This window comes from Oncorhynchus kisutch, linkage group LG3 (assembly GCF_002021735.2).
Source record: "Oncorhynchus kisutch isolate 150728-3 linkage group LG3, Okis_V2, whole genome shotgun sequence".
NCBI classification, from domain to species: domain Eukaryota; kingdom Metazoa; phylum Chordata; class Actinopteri; order Salmoniformes; family Salmonidae; genus Oncorhynchus; species Oncorhynchus kisutch.
In genome coordinates this window covers 28,441,991-28,462,774 of record NC_034176.2, presented here as the reverse complement: position 1 = coordinate 28,462,774, position 20,784 = coordinate 28,441,991, and the positions used below count along the sequence as shown (strand labels likewise).

General features: G+C 42.5%; 1 protein-coding gene across 5 annotated transcripts in view; it reads left to right on the top strand.

The window, feature by feature from the left end:
• LOC109879640 (vinexin-like) overlaps positions 1 to 19,752 on the top strand; it is a 52,675-nt gene extending 32,923 nt beyond the window's left edge. For 2 of the 5 annotated variants that reach the window (XM_020471828.2, XM_020471826.2), the window contains exons 10-20: positions 1,710 to 1,838; positions 6,461 to 6,571; positions 7,407 to 7,465; positions 9,101 to 9,189; positions 13,041 to 13,102; positions 14,919 to 14,965; positions 15,252 to 15,366; positions 15,463 to 15,588; positions 17,006 to 17,592; positions 17,733 to 17,839; positions 18,016 to 19,752. In XM_020471828.2, the coding sequence (XP_020327417.1) occupies positions 1,710 to 1,838; positions 6,461 to 6,571; positions 7,407 to 7,465; positions 9,101 to 9,189; positions 13,041 to 13,102; positions 14,919 to 14,965; positions 15,252 to 15,366; positions 15,463 to 15,588; positions 17,006 to 17,592; positions 17,733 to 17,839; positions 18,016 to 18,077 (1,494 nt within the window). In that variant the 3' untranslated portion in view covers positions 18,078 to 19,752. The remainder of the gene's footprint in view (positions 1 to 1,709; positions 1,839 to 6,460; positions 6,572 to 7,406; positions 7,466 to 9,100; positions 9,190 to 13,040; positions 13,103 to 14,918; positions 14,966 to 15,251; positions 15,367 to 15,462; positions 15,589 to 17,005; positions 17,593 to 17,732; positions 17,840 to 18,015) is intronic. The other 3 variants (XR_004208919.1, XR_004208915.1, XM_031820178.1) reach the window with 3 other exon arrangements.
• Positions 19,753 to 20,784: the final 1,032 nt, after the last annotated feature.

Here is a 20,784-nt window from a genome sequence, read left to right as displayed (position 1 = left end):
GGTACGGCACTCAGACAACAAGACAAATAGCGTTATAAATATTCACTTACCTTTGATGATCTTCATCAGAATGCACTCCCAGGAATCGATAAAGTCCATCATTTATGTCCAAATACGTCCTTTTTGTTAGCGCGTTCAGTTCACAATTCCAAACTCACAATGCGCTGGCAGGTCCAGGCGAAAGTTCAGAAGAAAAGTAATATTACAGTTCGTAGAAACATGTCAAACGATGTATAGAATCAATCTTTAGGATGTTTTTATCATAAATCTTCAATAATGTTCCAACCGGAGAATTTCTTTGTCTTCAGAAATGCAATGGAACGCAAGCTAACTCTCACGTGAACGCGCGTGACCAGCTCATGCCACTCTGCCAGACCACTGACTCATTCAGCTCCCATTCCCCCTTCCTTCACAGTAGAAGCATCAAACAAGGTTCTAAAGAATGTTGACATCTAGTGGAAGCCTTAGGAAGTGCAATTTGACCCCATAGACACTGTATATTCGATAGGCAAAGAGTTGAAAAACTACAAACCTCAGATTTCCCACTTCCTGGTTGGATTTTTTCTCACGTTTTTGCCTGCCATATGAGTTCTGTTATACTCACATCATTCAAACAGTTTTAGAAACTTCAGAGTGTTTTCTATCCAAATATACTAATAATATGCATATATTAGCAACTGGCAGTTTGCTAATATATGAACATGTATGGCAGGCAGTTTACTCTGGGCACCTTATTCATCCAAGCTACTCAATACTGCCCCAGCCATAAGAAGTTAACACCATCTGCTCTAAAATGATTCCACTGGACATAATTCGAAACACTGTACATAACTGAAACGATCTAAATGCATATTCCCATGTAACTGATTGAAATCAAATGGTTGGCATGCAGACGCTGCATGGATGTGCATGGACATTTTACCGGTAAAACTTGAAGAATTATCATTCTCGATTGACAGTGAAAAACAGGAAAGGAGGGAGACCACACATGTGTCCATAAAGTAGAGGTAAAGAAACACATGACCAGAACGTGATACAAAGCTTTCCAGGGATCCAGGGGGGGGCGGGATGGGGGCGGAACAGGGCGGTTATCTATGGTTCCGCAGCCACGGCCTATTTTTAATCCCCCTAATGGTTAAAGTTAAGAGTGGCGGTACAGTAGTGTAATCTGATCCTAGATCTGTGGTTAGGTACATCTTCTACCTCCAGCAACTTCTCTCCTTAGACCAGGCCTGCCTGTGTACAGAGAATCACACAATCAGAGAACACAGACCATATCAATTGCTGCACTCCTAAGTGACATCATGGCCTGTGATTCCGGTGATAACTACTGTCTGAGAGAATACTTTGGCTATAACTGGATCTCACTCTGCCAAGGTATTTCAAGGAACATGAAAAAGAGTTAGGAAGTTATAGTTTTTTTGAAGAGTGTAGCTTGATGCAATTCTTTCTGGTGTCAGTAACTGGGACAAACAGTATGTCTTCTTAATGAGGGAATGAGTTCTGTTTCATCTGGCTATTAAATTGTTGATGTGGATGAAGTGTAAATGAAGTGGCCCAGTTGGATGAAATGCTAGGGCTATAAGGAACCTATAAGGATGCAACCTCTACAGTCGTTTACTGTTTGATACGTCTACTATAACCAACTGACCAAATCTCTGTTCTCCCTGTCTGACTGTGTGTTCAAAGTCTTTATGTTTGTTTCCCAGCCTCAGGGTCAGCCGGTGCAGAAGCCCCAGCTGCCTCCACTACAGCCGTCCCAGCAGCCGCCCCAGCACAGACCCACAGAGGAACCCTGGTCCCCCATAGAGAAGCCGTCTAAGCCATCCGCCTTCGAGGTGAGTGCTCACAGTGATATGATAGCTGTCATAACCTTGACCTTGATGGCCAAGTGCAATGATTGTTTTAATAAGCTAGCAAAGAATAAGGAAAGAATCTTACCAGGATTATACAACTATCGAGCCAACAATGTTTTGGAGAATTACTGTATTCAGTGGTACACTACATGACCAAACGTATGTGGACACCTGCTCGTTGAACTTATCATTCAAAAATCATGTGCATTTATATGGAGGTGGTCCCCCTTTGCTGCTATAACAGCTTCCATCCTTCTGCGAAGGCTTTCCACTAGATGTTGGAACATTGCTGCAGGGACTTACTTCCATTCAGCCACAATAGCATTAGTGAGGTCGGGCACTGATGTTGGGCCATTAGGCCTGACTCACAGTCGTCCTTCCAATTTGAGGTCAGGGCTCTGTGCAGGCCAGTCATGTTTTTCTACACTGATCTCGACAAACCATTTCTGTATGGACCTCACTTTGTGCAAGAAAAGGCCTTCACCAAACTGTTGCCACAAAGTTGGAAGCACAGAATCATCTAAAATGTCATTGTATGCTGTAGCACAGGGGTACTCAAGTAGTATTTGAGAAGGTCCGGTCATATAAATGTCCTAGGTGGCAAAGGTCCACACCTCGCAAAACATACGACCCCAACTGTTCACACCCATCTTGTTGGCAGAGAGAAAATGTTGCAGTTGTAAAGCTAATTTCTTCCAATACTACACATTTTGCATTGGGCAGAGATGTTTTTGTTGTTGCTGTTTTTAAAGCTAATTTCCTGCAATTCTATGCATTCTTCCATTTCTTATGCGTGTTTATATACTAGCGGTCGAAACACAGACTGACTGACTAAAAAATATATACAGTAGCAGTCAAAAGTTTGGACACCGACATCTACTCATTTTCATAATTTTTTTACTATTTTCTACATTGTAGAATAATAGTGAAGACAACTATGAAATAACACATATGGAATAATGTAGTAACCAAAAAAGTGTTATATTTTAGATTCTTCAAAGTAGCCACCCCTTGCTTTGATGACAACTTTGCACACTCTTGGAATTCTCACAACCAGCTTCATGAGGTAGTCACCTGGAATGCATTTCAATGAACAGTTGTGCCTTGTTAAATGGTGTGCCAAATTAAATTAATTTGTGGAATTTCTTTCCATCTTAATGTGTTTGAGCAAGTCAGTAGTGTTGTGACAAGGTAGGGGTGGTATACAGAAGATAGACCTATTTGGTAAAAGACCAAGTCCATAATATGGCAAGAACAGCTCAAATAAGCAAAGAGAAACGACATTCCATCATTACTTTAAGACATGAAGGTCAGTCAATGAGGAACATTTCAAGAATTTTGAATGTTTCTTCAAGTGCAGTCACAAAACCCATTAAGCGTTATGATGAAATTGGCTCTCACGATGACCTCCACAGGAAAAGAAGACCCAGAGTTACCTCTGCTGCAGAGTTAACTGCACCTCAGATTACATCCCAAATAAATGCTTCACGGAGTTCAAGTAACAGACACATCAACATCAACTGTTCAGAGGAGACTGTGTGAATCAAGCCTTCATGGTTGAATTGCTGCAAAGAAACTACTACTAAAGGACACTAATAAGAAGAGACTTGCTTGGTCCAAGAAACATGAGAAATGGACATTAGACCGGTGGAAATCTGTCATTTGGTCTGATGAGTCCAAATTTGAGATTTTTATTCCATCGCTGTGTCTTTAGAGACGCGGAGTAGGTGAATGGATTATATCTGTATGTGTAGATCCCAACATGAAGCATGGAGGAGATGTGGGGGTGCTTGGCTGGTGACACTGTCTGTGATTTATTTAGAATTCAAGGCACACTTAACCAGCATGGCTACCACAGCATTCTGCAGCAATACGTCATCCCATCTGGTTTGCACTTAGTGGGACTATCATGTGTTTTCAACAGGACAATGACCCAACACACCTCCAGGCTGTGTAAGGGCTATTTGACCAAGGAGAGTGAGGGTGCTGCATCTGATGACCTGGACTCCACAATCACCCAATTGAGAGTTTGGGATGAGTTGGACCACAGAGTGAAGGAAAAGAAGCCAACAAGTGCTCACTATATGTGGGTACTCCTTCAAGACTGTTGGAAAATCATTCCAGGTGAAGCTTGTTGAGAGAATGCCAAGAGGTTGCAAAGCTGTCATCAAGGAATTAGTGGCTACTCTAAAGAAAACACTTTGTTGGTTACTACATGATTCCATGTGTTATTTCATCGTTTTGATGTCTTCACTATTATTCTACAATGTAGAAAATATAAAAAATTTATAAAAACCCTTTAATGAGTAGGTGTGTCCAAACTTTTAACTGGTACTGTATATACAGTGCCTTGCGAAAGTATTCGGCCCCCTTGAACTTTGCGACCTTTTGCCACATTTCAGGATTCAAACATAAAGATATAAAACTGTATTTTTTTGTGAAGAATCAACAACAAGTGGGACACAATCATGAAGTGGAACGACATTTATTGGATATTTCTAACTTTTTTTTTTCAAAAACGGAAAAATTGGGCGTGCAAAATTATTCAGACCCTTTACTTTCAGTGCAGCAAACTCTCTCCAGAAGTTCAGTGAGGATCTCTGAATGATCCAATGTTGACCTAAATGACTAATGATGATAAATACAATCCACCTGTGTGTAATCAAGTCTCTGTATAAATGCACCTGCACTGTGATAGTCTCAGAGGTCCGTTAAAAGCGCAGAGAACATCATGAAGAACAAGGAACACACCAGGCAGGTCCGAGATACTGTTGTGAAGAAGTTTAAAGCCGGATTTGGATACAAAAAGATTTCCCAAGCTTTAAACATCCCAAGGAGCACTGTGCAAGCGATAATATTGAAATGGAAGGAGTATCAGACCACTGCAAATCTACCAAGACCTGGCCGTCCCTCTAAACTTTCAGCTCATACAAGGAGAAGACTGATCAGAGATGCAGCCAAGAGGCCCATGATCACTCTGGATGAACTGCAGAGATCTACAGCTGAGGTGGGAGACTCTGTCCATAGGACAACAATCAGTCGTATATTGCACAAATCTGGCCTTTATGGAAGAGTGGCAAGAAAGCCATTTCTTAAAGATATCCATAAAAAGTGTAGTTTAAAGTTTGCCACAAGCCACCTGGGAGACACACCAAACATGTGGAAGAAGGTGCTCTGGTCAGATGAAACCAAAATTGAACTTTTTGGCAACAATGCAAAACGTTATGTTTGGTGTAAAAGCAACACAGCTCATCACACTGAACACACCATCCCCACTGTCAAACATGGTGGTGGCAGCATCATGGTTTGGGCCTACTTTTCTTCAGCAGGGACAGGGAAGATGGTTAAAATTGATGGGAAGATGGATGGAGCCAAATACAGGACCATTCTGGAAGAAAACCTGATGGAGTCTGCAAAAGACCTGAGACTGGGACGGAGATTTGTCTTCCAACAAGACAATGATCCAAAACATAAAGCAAAATCTACAATGGAATGGTTCAAAAATAAACATATCCAGGTGTTAGAATGGCCAAGTCAAAGTCCAGACCTGAATCCAATCGAGAATCTGTGGAAAGAACTGAAAACTGCTGTTCACAAATGCTCTCCATCCAACCTCACTGAGCTCGAGCTGTTTTGCAAGGAGGAATGGGAAAAAATGTCAGTCTCTCGATGTGCAAAACTGATAGAGACATACCCCAAGCGACTTACAGCTGTAATCGCAGCAAAAGGTGGCGCTACAAAGTATTAACTTAAGGGGGCTGAATAATTTTGCACGCCCAATTTTTCAGTTTTTGTTTGTTAAAAAAGTTTGAAATATCCAATAAATGTCGTTCCACTTCATGATTGTGTCCCACTTGTTGTTGATTCTTCACAAAAAAATACAGTTTTATATCTTTATGTTTGAAGCCTGAAATGTGGCAAAAGGTCGCAAAGTTCAAGGGGGCCGAATACTTTCGCAAGGCACTGTATATTTTTGTATACTTTTTTGGGGGGGACCTGCGGTCCATATTGACCCAGTTCCGGATCTGGTCCACAGCTGATTATGGAGGCTGTAGCATTAAGATTTCCCTTCACTGGAACAAATGGGCCTAACCCAAACCATGAAAAACAGCCACAGACCATTATTCCTCCTCCACCAAACTTTAAAGTTGGCACTACGCATTCGAGCAGGTAGCGTTCTCCTGGCATCCACCAAATTCAGATTCGTACTTCGGACTGCCAGATGAAGTGTGATTCATCACTCAACTACTCCAGAGTCCAATGGTGACGTTGGACTCTGACGTTGCTTCCAGAGACAGTTTGGATCTCGGTAGTGAGTGTTGCAACCGAAGACAAATTATTATTATGAGCTACGTGCTTCAGCACTCAGAGGTCCTGTTCTGTGAGCTCAGTGACACTGAAAGTCCCTGAGCTCTTCAGTAAGGCCAATGTTTGTTTATGGAGATTGCATGGCTGTGTGCTCGATTTTTATACACCTGTCAGCAACGGGTGTGGCTAAAATAGTCGAATCCACAAATTTGAAGGGCTGTCCACATACGTTTGTATATATAGTGTATCATTTGACTGATTTTAATTCCTTCCAACCACTGCGCTGCATTGGCCAGGAGTCTCTGCTCTCTGAGCTGAACTGTTTTGAGGCTGAGCTGGACTCAGACATCCAGGGTCTGGAGAGAAGACTTTCCCAGAAGAAGCAGACACGACGAGGCCGGGGTGAGGTACTGACGCCCTTCTTGTGACTCTGCTGAAGCAACACTCCTCCCTGCTACCCTGCCTGTAACCCCCTCTCTCACTCCTCTAGCAATGAGGTCTGGTTACTTGCATGCATAAGTCAATATCATAAATCCATGTTATCATAAGCAGGGCTTATCCACAGACAGCATCATTACTTTTCTTTGTTGCAATACAGTAATAAGACTTCCCCAATGCTATACCAGAACCTTCCCCTAGTTTCAATTGACTAGTCTATCTGTTGTTGATGATAGTCCCTTCCAGCTGTGGAGCATCTCCCCTCCTGAGAACTGTTTGAGACATACAACCCTGCATGCCAACCCTGACACTGCCCTGTGACCTTACTCACGCCCCCAGGACATGCCTGCCTGCCTGCCTTGCACTTGGATGTGTCTGACTCAAATCACATGCCTCCAACCCCCCCCCCATCTGCTTGTAAATCCAACAAGCATTTGTTCGATTTTTCCCTCTCGCTGTCAGTAGAAACAGAGGTTCAGTTGTAGCACTACTTGTATGCCTTGTATGCGTTTGAATTCAAGGTTTTGATTTCACTCTTCAAATGTTGACGCTGATTCTCTTCACAACCTTCATTTGCACCTCATCTAATCATCAGCTGTATGTGGTTGTTACTCCTCAATCAAAGATACCTCAGATAAAAATACCATTATCAATTTTATCATTGTATTCAAAGGAGTGTAGGACCCAGGGGAGTTCTGTCTTCCTCTGGCTCCTTTGGGAGTGGTCACCACCTCTGCTCTGTCTAAGTATCTGAGATTTCCTTCAAGAGAGAACAACAGCCTTTAATGTGATTTCTGCTTCCAGGTTGCCAGAAATGCTGATCCAGGAACTGCTGCAGGGACAGGGACAACACAGGACAACAGGTGAGTTATGGGTCAGGTCTGCACAAAGTTGTGGCTCTGTGTGTTGGTGTGATTGTACATACAATGGTTTTTATCCCAAACAGTAAAATTATGTCTCAAGTTGTACAGGGTAGGTCATTGGTTGAGCTGTATCACTTGTTGTTGTGAAATATGTGCAGGGATTGTTGTTGATACAGGAAACAGTTATTATACTGTTCATTGTTGTATACTGCTCCTATAGTTACTGATGTGTGTCCTCAAAACCATGTAATTCACACACTATTATTTCATTTGCTCTGACAAATCTGTTCATAACGGAGGAGATATTTACTCCGCAAATATTTTAGCCTCTCTCAAATCATTCTTGTTCGTTTTTTTTCATCCAGAAATATTTTTTGGGAGGCAAAGATCTGCCAGTTGGTCTCTGATAAACTGTGCTTTGTTTTCAGACCATGAAAGTATTTTACAACTTTATTGTCCCACAAAGGCAACACATTTCTGACACCTCATACCACTTGTCTATGAGTAACAAATCCACCTGTTGTTTCTATAAGATCCACGTCAATGGCATTAACTTTTACTTGGTCATTACAGTTGAATGACTGTTTTCAATGACTATGCATCTACAAGACTGCTCACAACCATTTGGATTGCTGTTGTCTTGGTACTAAACGGTGAAACCCAATCGGCACACATTAGTTGAATCAACGTTGTCATTGAAGAGTCTATAGACCATGGCTTGATAACCAGTGCAGACAGATGAAGCAAGTCTCAAACTACAATTCAAATTATTGCAGTCATTACATTTTTGCAGGCATGTGAAATAACCATTCTACAGTGACCTGGAACAAAACAGTTTCTAAAAGGGGATCTTGTGACTTTCTAAAGATGGACAGCATGGCACCAGTGTGAGCTGCAGAGGGAGGTAACACCAGGACAAGAAATGTTAATGGTTAAGTCCCTGGCCTAACTCCCACGTTCTTAATCTTGTCCATCTCACTACTGTTGCCATAAATTAGTCTTTACAGTCGTTGGTTCCCTAGTAGTTAAGACATGAGAACTTGACAAAGTAACTATACTCTTGCTGCCTAGACACTTATAGATTACTTAAGTTGAGCTATATACCTTTAACAAGTTTCAGTCCAATATGTCAGTTCAAGAGGGCACCTTACCTAGCTTAATACATTCTTGGACAGTTTTTCTCCTAGTTGTTGTTTGCGAAACATATGTTTTAGCCCAGCGACCTAATGCACTTTCTCAGATATGTTTGTTTTAATAATGACACTGATTTGCTCACGCTGTTATGTTTTGGATGAAGTTTCCCTGTCATTTCAACATGGTAATAATGTCAGTGACTATGATGATGACTAAAAGTTCTCTCCAAAGACAGAAGGTCCCCAGAGTCTCCCCTCTCACACTTGAGTCATCTGATTCTGCATCTATTTCATGTTTATTTGATCTTTACATGCAAACCATCAGCTGTGGCCAGAGGCCAAGTCTGCATGGCAAATGTGTCTACTGCAGCACACTGCACTCTGTCCTCTCATATTGTGTGGAGCTCCACCATGTGGGCTGTTAAGATTTGGAAAGATCTGATTGACAGGAGTTTGTGGGAGCATACAGTCATAAAGTAAACATGCTATCTTTTTTCCCCAGCTCCTTGACTGATTCAAAGCAACCTCTCCATTGTCCCATTGTCCCCACATCAGCTGTTGCTCAGAGGGCAGCCCTCAGTCCCACACATGGTAAGATTAGGAGTTGATCCTGGATCCAAGCATTCAGAAAGAGTGGTGCTATGGCAACGCCACTCAAATCAAATTTGATTGGTCACATACACGAGATTAGCAGATGTTATTGCGGGTGTAGCGAAATGCTTGTGCTTCTAGCTCTGACAGTGCAGTAATATCTAACAAGTAATATCTAACCAATTAAACATATACCCAATACACACATCTAAGTAGGAATTAATTAAGACTTCAGTATATACATACGGACTAAGATATAGTATAGAATACAGTATATACATATAGATGAGTAATGTGAGATGTAAACATTATTAAGTGAATGAGATACCGTAGAATAGTATAGAAAACAGTGTACCCTCTGCTGTTTCCTGAAGTCCACGATCATCTCCTTTTGATTGTTGACGTTGAGTGAGAGGTTGTTTTCCAGGAACCACACTCCCGGAGCCCTCACCTCCTCCCTGTAGGCTGTCTCGTCATTGTTGGTAATCAAGCCTACTAGTGTTGTGTTATCTGCAAACTTGATGACTGAGTTGGAGGTGTGCTTGGCCACGCAGTCATGGGTGAACAAGGAGTACAGGAGGGGGCTGAGCACTCACCCATGTGGGGCCCCAGTGTAGAGGATCAGCGGAGTGGAGGTGATGTTTCCTACCTTCACCACCTGGGGGCGGCCCGTCAGGAAGTCTAGGACCCAGTTGCACAGGGCGGGGTTCAGATCCAGGGCCTCAAGCTTAATGATGAGCTTGGAGGGTACTATGGTGTTAAATGCTGAGCTATAGTCAATGAACAGCATTCTTACATAGGTATTCCTCTTGTCCAGATCGGATAGGCTAGTGTGCAGAGTGATGGCGATTGTGTCATCTGTGGATCTATTGGGGCGGTAAGCATGTTGAAGTGGGTCTAGGGGTATCAGGTAAGGTAGAGGTAATATGATCCTTGACACTCAACATTCAGTCTCAGTAAACTAGTTCAGTAAAGACTAGTAACAGTAGGTTGGGCATAATACTGCTATGTACTTGAATTCTGTAATAGGAATTGCTTAATTTAAAAGTGGGTAATATACATAATGTCATGTGTATATACTGTAGTGTACTTTATATAGTCTAATCAGTGAAAAGTCCATGGAAAAACAGCCTCTACTAACAGAATACAGTAATTCAATACGGGACTAAATGAGCCTCCAGTCTCAGCCTCCAGTATTTATGCTGCAGTAGTTTATGTGTCGGGGGGCTGGGGTCAGTTTGTTATATCTGGAGTACTTCTCCTGTCCTATTCGGTGTCCTGTGTGAATCTAAGTGTGCGTTCTCTAATTCTCTCCTTCTCTCTTTCTTTCTCTCTCTCGGAGGACCTGAGCCCTAGGACCATGCCCCAGGACTACCTGACATGATGACTCCTTGCTGTCCCCAGTCCACCTGGCCATGCTGCTGTTCCAGTTTCAACTGACCTGAGCCCTAGGACCATGCCCCAGGACTACCTGACATGATGACTCCTTGCTGTCCCCAGTCTACCTGGCCATGCTGCTGCTCCAGTTTCAACTTCCACCTGACTGTGCTGCTGCTCTAGTTTCAACTGTTCTGCCTTATTATTATTCGACCATGCTGGTCATTTATGAACATTGAACATCTTGACCATGTTCTGTTATAATCTCCACCCGGCACAGCCAGAAGAGGACTGGCCACCCCACATAGCCTGGTTCCTCTCTAGGTTTCTTCCTAGGTATTGGCCTTTCTAGGGAGTTTTTCCTAGCCACTGTGCTTCTCCACCTGCATTGCTTGCTGTTTGGGGTTTTAGGCTGGGTTTCTGTACAGCACTTTGAGATATCAGCTGATGTACGAAGGGCTATATAAATAAATTTGATTTGATTTGATTTGATTTGACTATTGTTGAAGTCTTTTGATTCCTTGTGATTTCCTGTAGTCTGTTACCTGATCTGTGTGAACAAATTTGATATGAAACTGATCTGGGTTAGTGAGAGGAGAGGTTTCTTACTTTTAGTATGGAAAGATCTGTAGTGTCAGGGTGGGGAGGAAGCACAAAAAATAGGAACTTCGGGCCAGAAGTCTTAATTATAGATTAGCTTTATCCAACTGTTTTTCTTGGCGATTAGTCTAAGAACCAGCACAAAAGTTTGGCTTCTTTTAATAACCTTTACTGCAGTGGGCTAAATCAGGGTCACACGGAGTGTTTCTTGGTTGTCTTAAACAAATCTGGAAACAATTGTTTTTTTACACTTTATATACACTGCTCCAAAAAATAAAGAGAACACTTAAACAACACAATGTAACTCCAAGTCAATCACACATTGTGATTCTGCTACAGGTCATGTAAAAGGACCCATGAGCACCAACATGTGAAGTTCAAATGAGCATGTCAAATTGGATGTCAAATGAAAGCTAAGAGTCAATATTTTAGAGAAATGAAGGCGTATATACATTTTTTCCATTCCAAGAATTTGGAATAAGCAAAGGCTTTGATTTCTTGTCAAAGAGATGGAAAAGGGATCTTAGAAAACATCTAACAAAAAAAGTATTTCAAGGTACTAGATATACATCAAAACACAGTAAAGACGACCGCCAACTAATACCAACACTTACAAATAGTTTAGAATTTTTTTTCTGCCTTCTGTAAGTTTAAAAAACATTGCCTTGTGCCTTCAAATTCCATTACCAAAAACCCACAATCTTGAAGATATTTTCTGATTTATCTCCCTCATGAGGAGGGAGGACAATGGAAGTTCACAGAAGTAACAAGTAAAGGTAGACCTATCAATTGGTTATAGTGTTTTTACTGATATCAATTTTGTTTATGAATTAAGTGATTAAAACTCTAAATTCTGTTACCAAATCTGTAACATAATTTCTGAAAAATCGGTAATGGAATTTCTGCAATTTGAATTGGCTACAATGGGAAATCATAGTCACAAACCACAGTTGGGCCACCTGCTATTGTCCTCCCTTCGGCTGGCATTCTGGTATGTTCAGCTCATAACTGTTTTCTTTGTCTTTCTGTCATTTGGTGGTGACAGAACTCTCTCTCTCTCCAATGATGTCTCCTCTCCCGGCTCTTACTCACACCTACCCATGAGCCCCCTCTCTTTCCATTTACTGTAACAAGCATACTCACCCACTGAGCACCGACCAACACTGAACACCCATTGACATTGAAAAGTAGTTGAAATTTGGTCAGTCCGTCCTGGCCTTGATTTCAATGTCCACAGACGTCATTTTTTTGTCTTAATTTGCCCCAAACATAGATGTCCATGATTGGTTCAGATTTTGTCCAGACCAGACCAAATCTGAACCAATCATAGACATCTGTGTTTCACAAGTTTGGAAAACTCAGCACAGCACCGTACAGTAAATAAAAGAGAAGTTTAGTACAGAAAAGTAGAGTATAGTTTAGTACTGTACTGTAGAGTAGACTAGAGTGAAGAGTTCAGTACAGTACACAATAGAGAACTAGAGTTGAGTACACTAATGTACTGAACTATACTCCACTTTACAGTACTGTATTGAACTCTACACTACTCTACTGTTATGTGCAGTAGTTTTTGGAAGACACGGTCATATAAAAAACTGAGTGAGATTTACCGAAATTCTGTTACCAAACGTTGTATCTGCACAGTTCTTCCAGTATGTGTTTTTGTCAAATGTTAAGTGTAAATGGTTAAGTGTAGTCCTTGTACATAGAGTTATATGGTTTGTTAAACTTTGAAATGAATGGTTTTTGTTTAGCATACATTTTGAAATAAAAAGTCTCAGTGCAATTCGGTTACTATGGAATGCCCTATACCATCTGTCTTGTTTTGTCACTAACCCCAGTTTTTCTCTCCACCTCCTCATGCTGTTCTACAGTAGAACGCCTCTCCCCTGCACCTGAAGCCATGGAGTTCCCACCCAAGAGATTGGAGAAGCAGGTAAATGTATTTCTCTTTCTTGGTTATTGGGATATCCAACCTCTATAGGTAACTGTGTTGTACACAATGTCAGAACATTTTGAAAAAGTAGCGATTATATTTGAGGAGTGAGGTTCCTCGCAGTAGGCTTTTGTGCTTTATCTTTTGTGCTCTGTCAGGAATCTGTATTTATGAACATACTTTTGGCCATGTAGTGTATGTGGATACCTGCTCATTGAACATCTCATTCCAAAATCATGGGCATTAATACACCCTTTGCTGCTATAACAGCCTCCACTCTTCTGGGAAGGCTTTCCACTAAATGTTGGAACTTTGCTGCGGGGACTTGCTTCCGGTCAGCCATGAGCATTAGTGAAGTTGAGCACTGATGTTGGGCAATTAGGCCTGGATCGCAGTCGGCCTTCCAATTCATCCCAAAGGTGTTCAATGGTGTTGAGGTCAGGGCTCTGTGCAGGCCAGTCAAATTCTTCCACACCGACCTTGACAAACCATTTCTGTATGGATGTCGCTTTGAGCACAGGGGAATTGTCATGCTGGAACAGGAAAGGGACTTCCCCAAATGGTTGCCACAAAGTTGGAAGCATAGAATCGTCTAGAATGCCATTGTATGTTGTAGCGTTAAGATTTCCCTTCACTGGAACTAAGGTTCCTAGCCCGAACCATGAAAACCATTATTCCTCCTCCACCCAACTTTACAGTTGGCACTATGCATTCGGGCAGGTAGCGTTCTCCTGGCATCCGCCAAACCCAGATTTGTCCATCGGACTGCCAGATGGTGAAGTGCGATTCCTCACTCCAGAGAATGTGTTTCCACTGCTCCAGAGTCCAATGGCAGCGTTCTTTACACAACTCTAGCTGACAGTTGGCATTGCGCATGGTGATCTTAGGCTTGTGTGCGGCTCCTTGGCCAAGGCAACACACTTCATGAAGCGCCTGACAAACAGTGATTGTACTGACGTTGCTTCCAGAGGCAGTTTGGAATTCAGTAGTGAGTGTTGCAACGGAGGACAGACGATTTTTACTTGCTTCAGTACTCGGAGGTCCCGTTCTGTGATCTTGTGTGGCCTACCACTTTGTGGCTGAGCCGTTGTTGCTCCTAGAGGTTTACACTTCACAATAACAGCACTTACAGTTGACTGGGTCAGCTTTAGCAGGGCATACATTTCACAAACTGACTTGTTGGAAAGGTGGCATCCTATGGCAGTACCATGTTGAAAGTCACTGAGCTCTTCAGTATGGGCCATTCTACTGCCAATGTTTGTCTATGGAGATTGCATGGATGATTTTTATACACTTGTCAGCAACGGGACTGGCTGAAATTGCTGAATTGACCAATTTGAAGGGGTGTCGACATACTTTTGTATAATGTGGCTGATTTAATTCCTTCCAACCACTGTGCTGCATTGGCCAGGAGTCTCTGCTCTCTGAGCTGAGTTGTTTTGAGGCTGAGCTGGACTCAGACATCCAGCGCCATTTACCTTTATTTAACTAGGCAAGTCTGTTAAGAACAAATGTTTATTTTCAATGACGGTCTAGGAACAGTGGGTTACTGCCTTGTTCAGGGGCAGAATGACAGATTTTGACCTTGTCAGCTTGGGGATTCAATCTTGCAACCTTTCGGTTACAAGTCCAACACTCTAACCACTAGGCTACCTGCCGCCATGTAGTGTATTGTTTTATTTTCTGTTAGTTGAACTTGCCCTGATTTAGGATCTTGCAATAACTATCAACAACTGCAAGGAGAAAGAAGCCTGTGCCCTTGTGAAAAGCAAACTTCCTTTCAATCTTGCCGATAAACTGTTTTGTGTTTATGTAGATGAAAGCAGCACGAGCCAAGTTCACTTTCCAGGCTCAGTCACCCAAGTGAGTTATAATACCTACTGATCGCCTGCAAACCATTTGCCCTCTCACACATCTGTTAAACAATATTGTCAGTAAAAAGAAGCACACACTGTAATTATATCACATTTAGGGCGGCCAAATGTAATTGTACGAAACCATTTTTCTCAGCAAGCCCAATAACGTAAATGTTAATATAGAATTACTAGAAACAAACCCTTGTAACAAAGGATTACAAAAAAGCAGACCTCTTCCTTTAATCTAATGGATGTCCATCGTGCCATAGTTTGACCTTTTTTTCTCTTCCTAGGGAACTGTCTCTACAGAAGGGGGACATAGTTTACATCCACAGGCAGGTAGACACCAACTGGTTTGAAGGAGAGCATCATGGGAGAGCCGGTATCTTCCCCACAACCTATGTGGAGGTTGGTGTGCATCCATCTAACTTCTGAGCATGGGTCTTATATGAGGTGCTCCACATATCATTCTGAGCCTCACCCGTCTCTCATTTCTGCCCCCAGATTGTTCCTCCTACAGAGAAGCCCACGCCCATCAAGTCTCCAACCATCCAGGTGCTGGACTATGGAGAGGCAGTGGCTCTGTTCTCCTTCAATGCAGACCTGCCTGTTGAGCTGTCCTTCCGCAAAGTGAGCATCCTACTATGTACTCTTTAGGACATTGATTCTCATTTCCAATCTAATCATTTCCAGTATTGTACCTATACCGTATTTCTCACATTGCATGGGTTAAATTCACTGAGATGCGAGACTTGAAATTGAGCAAAGGCCCATCCTGTTTTCATTGATTCTACAACTTGATTGGAGTCCACCTGTGGTAAATTCAATTGATTGGACATGATTTGGAAAGGCACACGTCTGTCTATATAAGGTCCCACAGTTGGCACTGCATGTCAGGAAAAAAAAACAAGGTATGAGGTCGAAGGAGTTGTCCGTAGAGCTCCGAGACAGAATTGTGTCAAGGCACAGTCGGGGGAGAAGGGCCTTGGTCAGGGAGGTGACCGAGAACCCGATAGTCACTCTGACAGAGTTCCTCTGTGGAGATGGTTGTCTTTCTGGAAGGTTCTCCCATCTATGCAGCAGTCCCCCAATCAGGCCTTTATGATAGGGTGGCCAGACGGAAGCCACTCCTTAGTAAAATGCACATGACAGCCCGCTTGGAGTTTGACAAAGGGCACCAAAAGACACTCAGACCACGAGAAACAGTCTGAAGCCAAGCGTCACGTCTGGAGGAAACCTTGCACCATCCTCACGGTGAAGCGTGGTGGTGGCAGCATCATGCTGTGGGGATGTTTTTCAGCAGCAGGGACTGGGAGACTAGTCAGGATCGAGGCAAAGATGAACGGAGCAATGTAGAGAGATCCTTGACGAAAACCTGCTCCAGAGGACTCAGGACCTCTGACTGGGGCAAAGGTTCACCTTCCAACAGCACAATGACCCTAAACAGACAGCCAAGGCAACACAGGAGTGACTTTGGGACAAGTCTCTGAATGTCCTTGAGTGGCCCAGCCAGAGCCTGGACTTGAAGCCGATCGAACATCTCTGGAGAGACCTGACAATAGCTGTGCAGCAATGCTCCCAATCAAACCTGACAGAGCTTGAGAGGATCTGCAGAGAGGAATGTGAGAAACGCCCCAAAGACAGGTGTGCCAAGCTTGTAGCATCATACTCTATGTAGACTCGAGGCTGTAACCGCTGCCAGGGGTGCTTCAACATAGTTCTGAGTAAATGGTCTGAATACTTATGTAAACCTGCTTTTGCTTTGTCATTATGCAATATTGTGTGTAGACTGATGAGGGAAAAATACAATTTAATACGTTTTAGAATAAGGCTGTAAGGTAACAAAATGTGGACATCATCAACAGGTGATGAAGGCACTGCGTATATATACAAAACATAACATATTTCTTGCAGCAGTGGCAACAGTTCAGCAGCGGTAGGCCACAACTACTAAATTCATAAAGGGGAAACACTGGATGACTACTGTACCTGATATCTGAATGATACTTATGTCATGAACCATATTTGTGCTCCCCTCTTGTCTAAGGGCGAGGTGATCTGTGTGACCAGGCGTGTGGATGACAGGTGGCTGGAGGGCCGGATCCCAGGGACCAGCCGGAGTGGCATCTTCCCCACCAACTACGTCCAGGTTAACAAGTTACCCCGCATCAAATCATCCTCTGATGACTACCCTGCATGCCCCATGTCACCCACATCCCCAGAGCCAATGAGTCCAGGACGCCCTCTACACTCACCTTGTTCGCCTTTGACCCGCTCGCCTCTGAGTCTGACCCCCTCGTCCCGCAGCCCAGAACCAGGATATTCCCCCCAGAAGCCGTCCTCACCCATACCCCATGGGATTGTAGCTTCCCATTCACGCTCATCCCCCCAGCCCTCACTATCCAAAAAAGCACCCAATCCCTGGCCACACCCCACTTCTGGGGCTGCATTCCCCACCACCCAGAACAACCACTGGGGAGGAGCACACCCAGCTTTGCACAACTCCATTGGCAGAGCTGTTTCACCATCCAATCAGATATCACCATCTGCCCACAGGGGAGGAGCAGCCCCGACCAATACCCCCAAACCACAAACGACCAACAATGCTGGCTCAACAGTGATGCAGCACCAACCGTGAGTAAAAAATTGTAATCAATCAAAATGTGATTTTATACTTCGTGATTGAGGGTACTGTCCCTCATTCTTCATTGCCACAGTCTATTAATCTTGCCCAAAATGAAATCCAAAACCCCGGCCTGTGCTTTCTCACTCAGATACAAAGCAGTTTACAACTACAAACCACAGAACAAAGATGAGCTGGAACTGAGAGAGGGGGACATAGTACAAGTGATGGAGAAGTGTGATGATGGCTGGTTTGTAGGTAAGGAATTTACACAAACCTTATATTCAGAAGACAAATGAAGTGCGCCCTCTATTGGGCATGACATTACAAGTATGACTTCAGATGACTGGGTTTAATTTTCATACAGTATTTGTAAAGTGTACAGTATGAGAGAACAACCTTTTGACTTATTTTGTGCTCTGCTCTTTCCTTAGGTACGTCAAAAAGGACACATGCCTTTGGGACTTTCCCAGGGAACTATGTGACACCAGCGTAACTGCTTCACTCTGCTTGTCCACTCCACAACCACTTGGGGGCTGGACATATTTAGACCAGCTTGCTTTAACCAGCACATCAAATCACTCCAGCAGCCATATGATCAACCCCTGACCCCAACACCCCCTGTCCTCCCCCTTTCACCAACCTGGTTAAGTCAGGTGTGCATGTTCACGTCAGCCAGTGACCACAGCTGTTGGCCAGTGTGGCGATGGAGGCAGGAAGACCGTGTTGTTTTGACACCCCACCCCCAGCATGTGTGTTCCATCACTGAATAGACTTGGAGTTTTCACAGACACTGCTTGATTCGGATAGAATTAATGCTGATGATGATACTGTTCCAGGTGTAAAGAAATAACTTTGTCCACATTGACTACAATCATTTATTATAGCGACAACTCAAATGACATTCCTTCAGTACATTTAAGCTACTGCTTTTATACAGCAATGGACCTCCAGCTATCCTCTTACGGAGTGTCCCCCTTAGCACGCACCTGCTCCTCTTTCTGTCACCCAAGTGCCATCACAGACGCAAATGCCAGAGAATATCATTAGTCTGACGTTCTCTATAACGTAATGACAGCATGAATGTTGCCTTTGAAATGTCTTCCTCCACTTTGATTTCAGATCTATAAAAATGTCCTGTGTGTGTCCAAGGCTCCACCACAACACTGATATGACCGTCCAATATACATGAAGGGATCACTTACTCTATTGTTTTGAACAATGCCATAAAAGATTTGTTACTTAGTTCTGTTAAAAACAATTGTTAGAGCCTGTATAAGTACTGTATGCAAGCAGAGCAAACAATGTATTCATGTCCTTCAGTGTGTTATTGTTAGCTACTAACGCATTTAATGAAGCACACAGGTAATGATTCAGCCATTTGTGCAGTTTGTATTTCTGTTGAGAACAGGAAGTGTTGAGTGTCAAAGTGGAAGTTTAATACAATGGAAGAGAAGCGGAGGTATCTTTATAAAGATCTGTTGACATAACCCCCAAATGAATGCAACATGGAAAGTCTTGACAAAACAGAAGTGGAGCTACATCAATTGTATCAATTCAGTGGAACCTCTGCCATTTTTAGGCCACGACCCATGGGATAACAAAAAGAGATGCCTCAATTTGCTTCACTTTGGAGCACAGATCTTTTCTAAAACAAGAATCCTACAACATCAAACCCACAATGGTGTTGAAACATTTCAAAAGGACAGAACAGTAAAATGGACCTGTAGATTGATTCCTAGGGCTACTGTACATTTGATTTGGTAGCTCATTTCCACTGAAAACTGTTTGTTTACTACTGTTTCTATAATCTGTTGCTTTGCAAATTAACAAACTTGCTTTTACATATAAATTAAGAGCTAATCGGAGGTGTGCATACAGTACAAGTGTAACCAATGGAAAATATAATATGGTAAGCAATTAAGCAGTCCTTTCATTTATGAACTTTTACAAACCCCTATTATGATGTTGCCAACTGAAATATTTCTCTGCTTTGTTCATTCTTACCATTGTAAAACTGCACCATACCTTTTCTAGCAACAAAATGTACAGGGTTTTAACTATGTATCAGATAACAAATATAATATATTTCCTTTAATACCAAGCAATTTCTCATCTATGATACACACTATGTAGTTCAAATAAACCATACAGAATGATGATAAAACTGTTTTGATGTGTAACTTGAATTGATTCCCAAGATGTTTGACATTAGTGAAGTAGGGTAACCTAGGCTTACCTCTATTTAGTTAATAAACATGATTTCACAGTTCAAACCCAGGATGGCGTAGAAGCTCATAACTGGAGGACTATCATAGAGAGAGACAGACAGAGGTCCCTAGCTGGATATAACCCGTTTTAGCATGGACATTGCCATTGAGGGCTTCCACCATTTTAAAGTAGTCAACTGGGTGGGGATTCCTATGGGTTGTGAACAATCAGCCAGTGATCAGAGCATTGTGTTCTTCAAATTGTGTTGTCTATGGTTTGTCAATAGCTTTAAGCTATATCACCGCTAGTGGTTACAATAAATGATTGACGCCAGTTTTGATTCAGCACTGCAGGTGGTGGTAAATCACCAATATTAACTTTATGATTTTTTCAAACAAAAGAAGAACATTTACTACTTTGAAATGGAGATGCCCTTCCTGTCAGACGCCACAGATACAAAGATGAGTCCTCTATCTCTATGAGGACTTTCTATTTTATTGCAAAGTGTGTCCAGAGAGGAAGAGGTGAGAGGATTTACTCCGCCCAAGATTTGTCCACATTAAGCAGATCATTCATTATGAATCAACAGAGGCGTTTTTGTATGGGGGGCAATGAGAGAGTGTCAAATCTAGTCAAGATAAAAATGAATTGCTATTTTGATACGTGAGACTTATTTGATATAATATACGTTTTGAAATGGTTAGGTTGCTAGGGGTGTATTCATGTGTATGATGCACATTACATCCTGGCAACTTTGAGAAAAAATACTTCATATCGGAGTTGTCCCTGTTGAAATTCGAGACGGTCTATCCATATTCATTAGGCTAGCATAACATCTCACTCTCCATTGAAGACATACGGTTGATATTAACACCCTTAATAGAATATTGAAAAATGTATTCAAACAACAAGATGTATCCATCAATCCAAACAAAGGAACAGGCGGGACTTTGACAGCCCACCGTTTCGCTCTGTGGACAACGAATCCCATT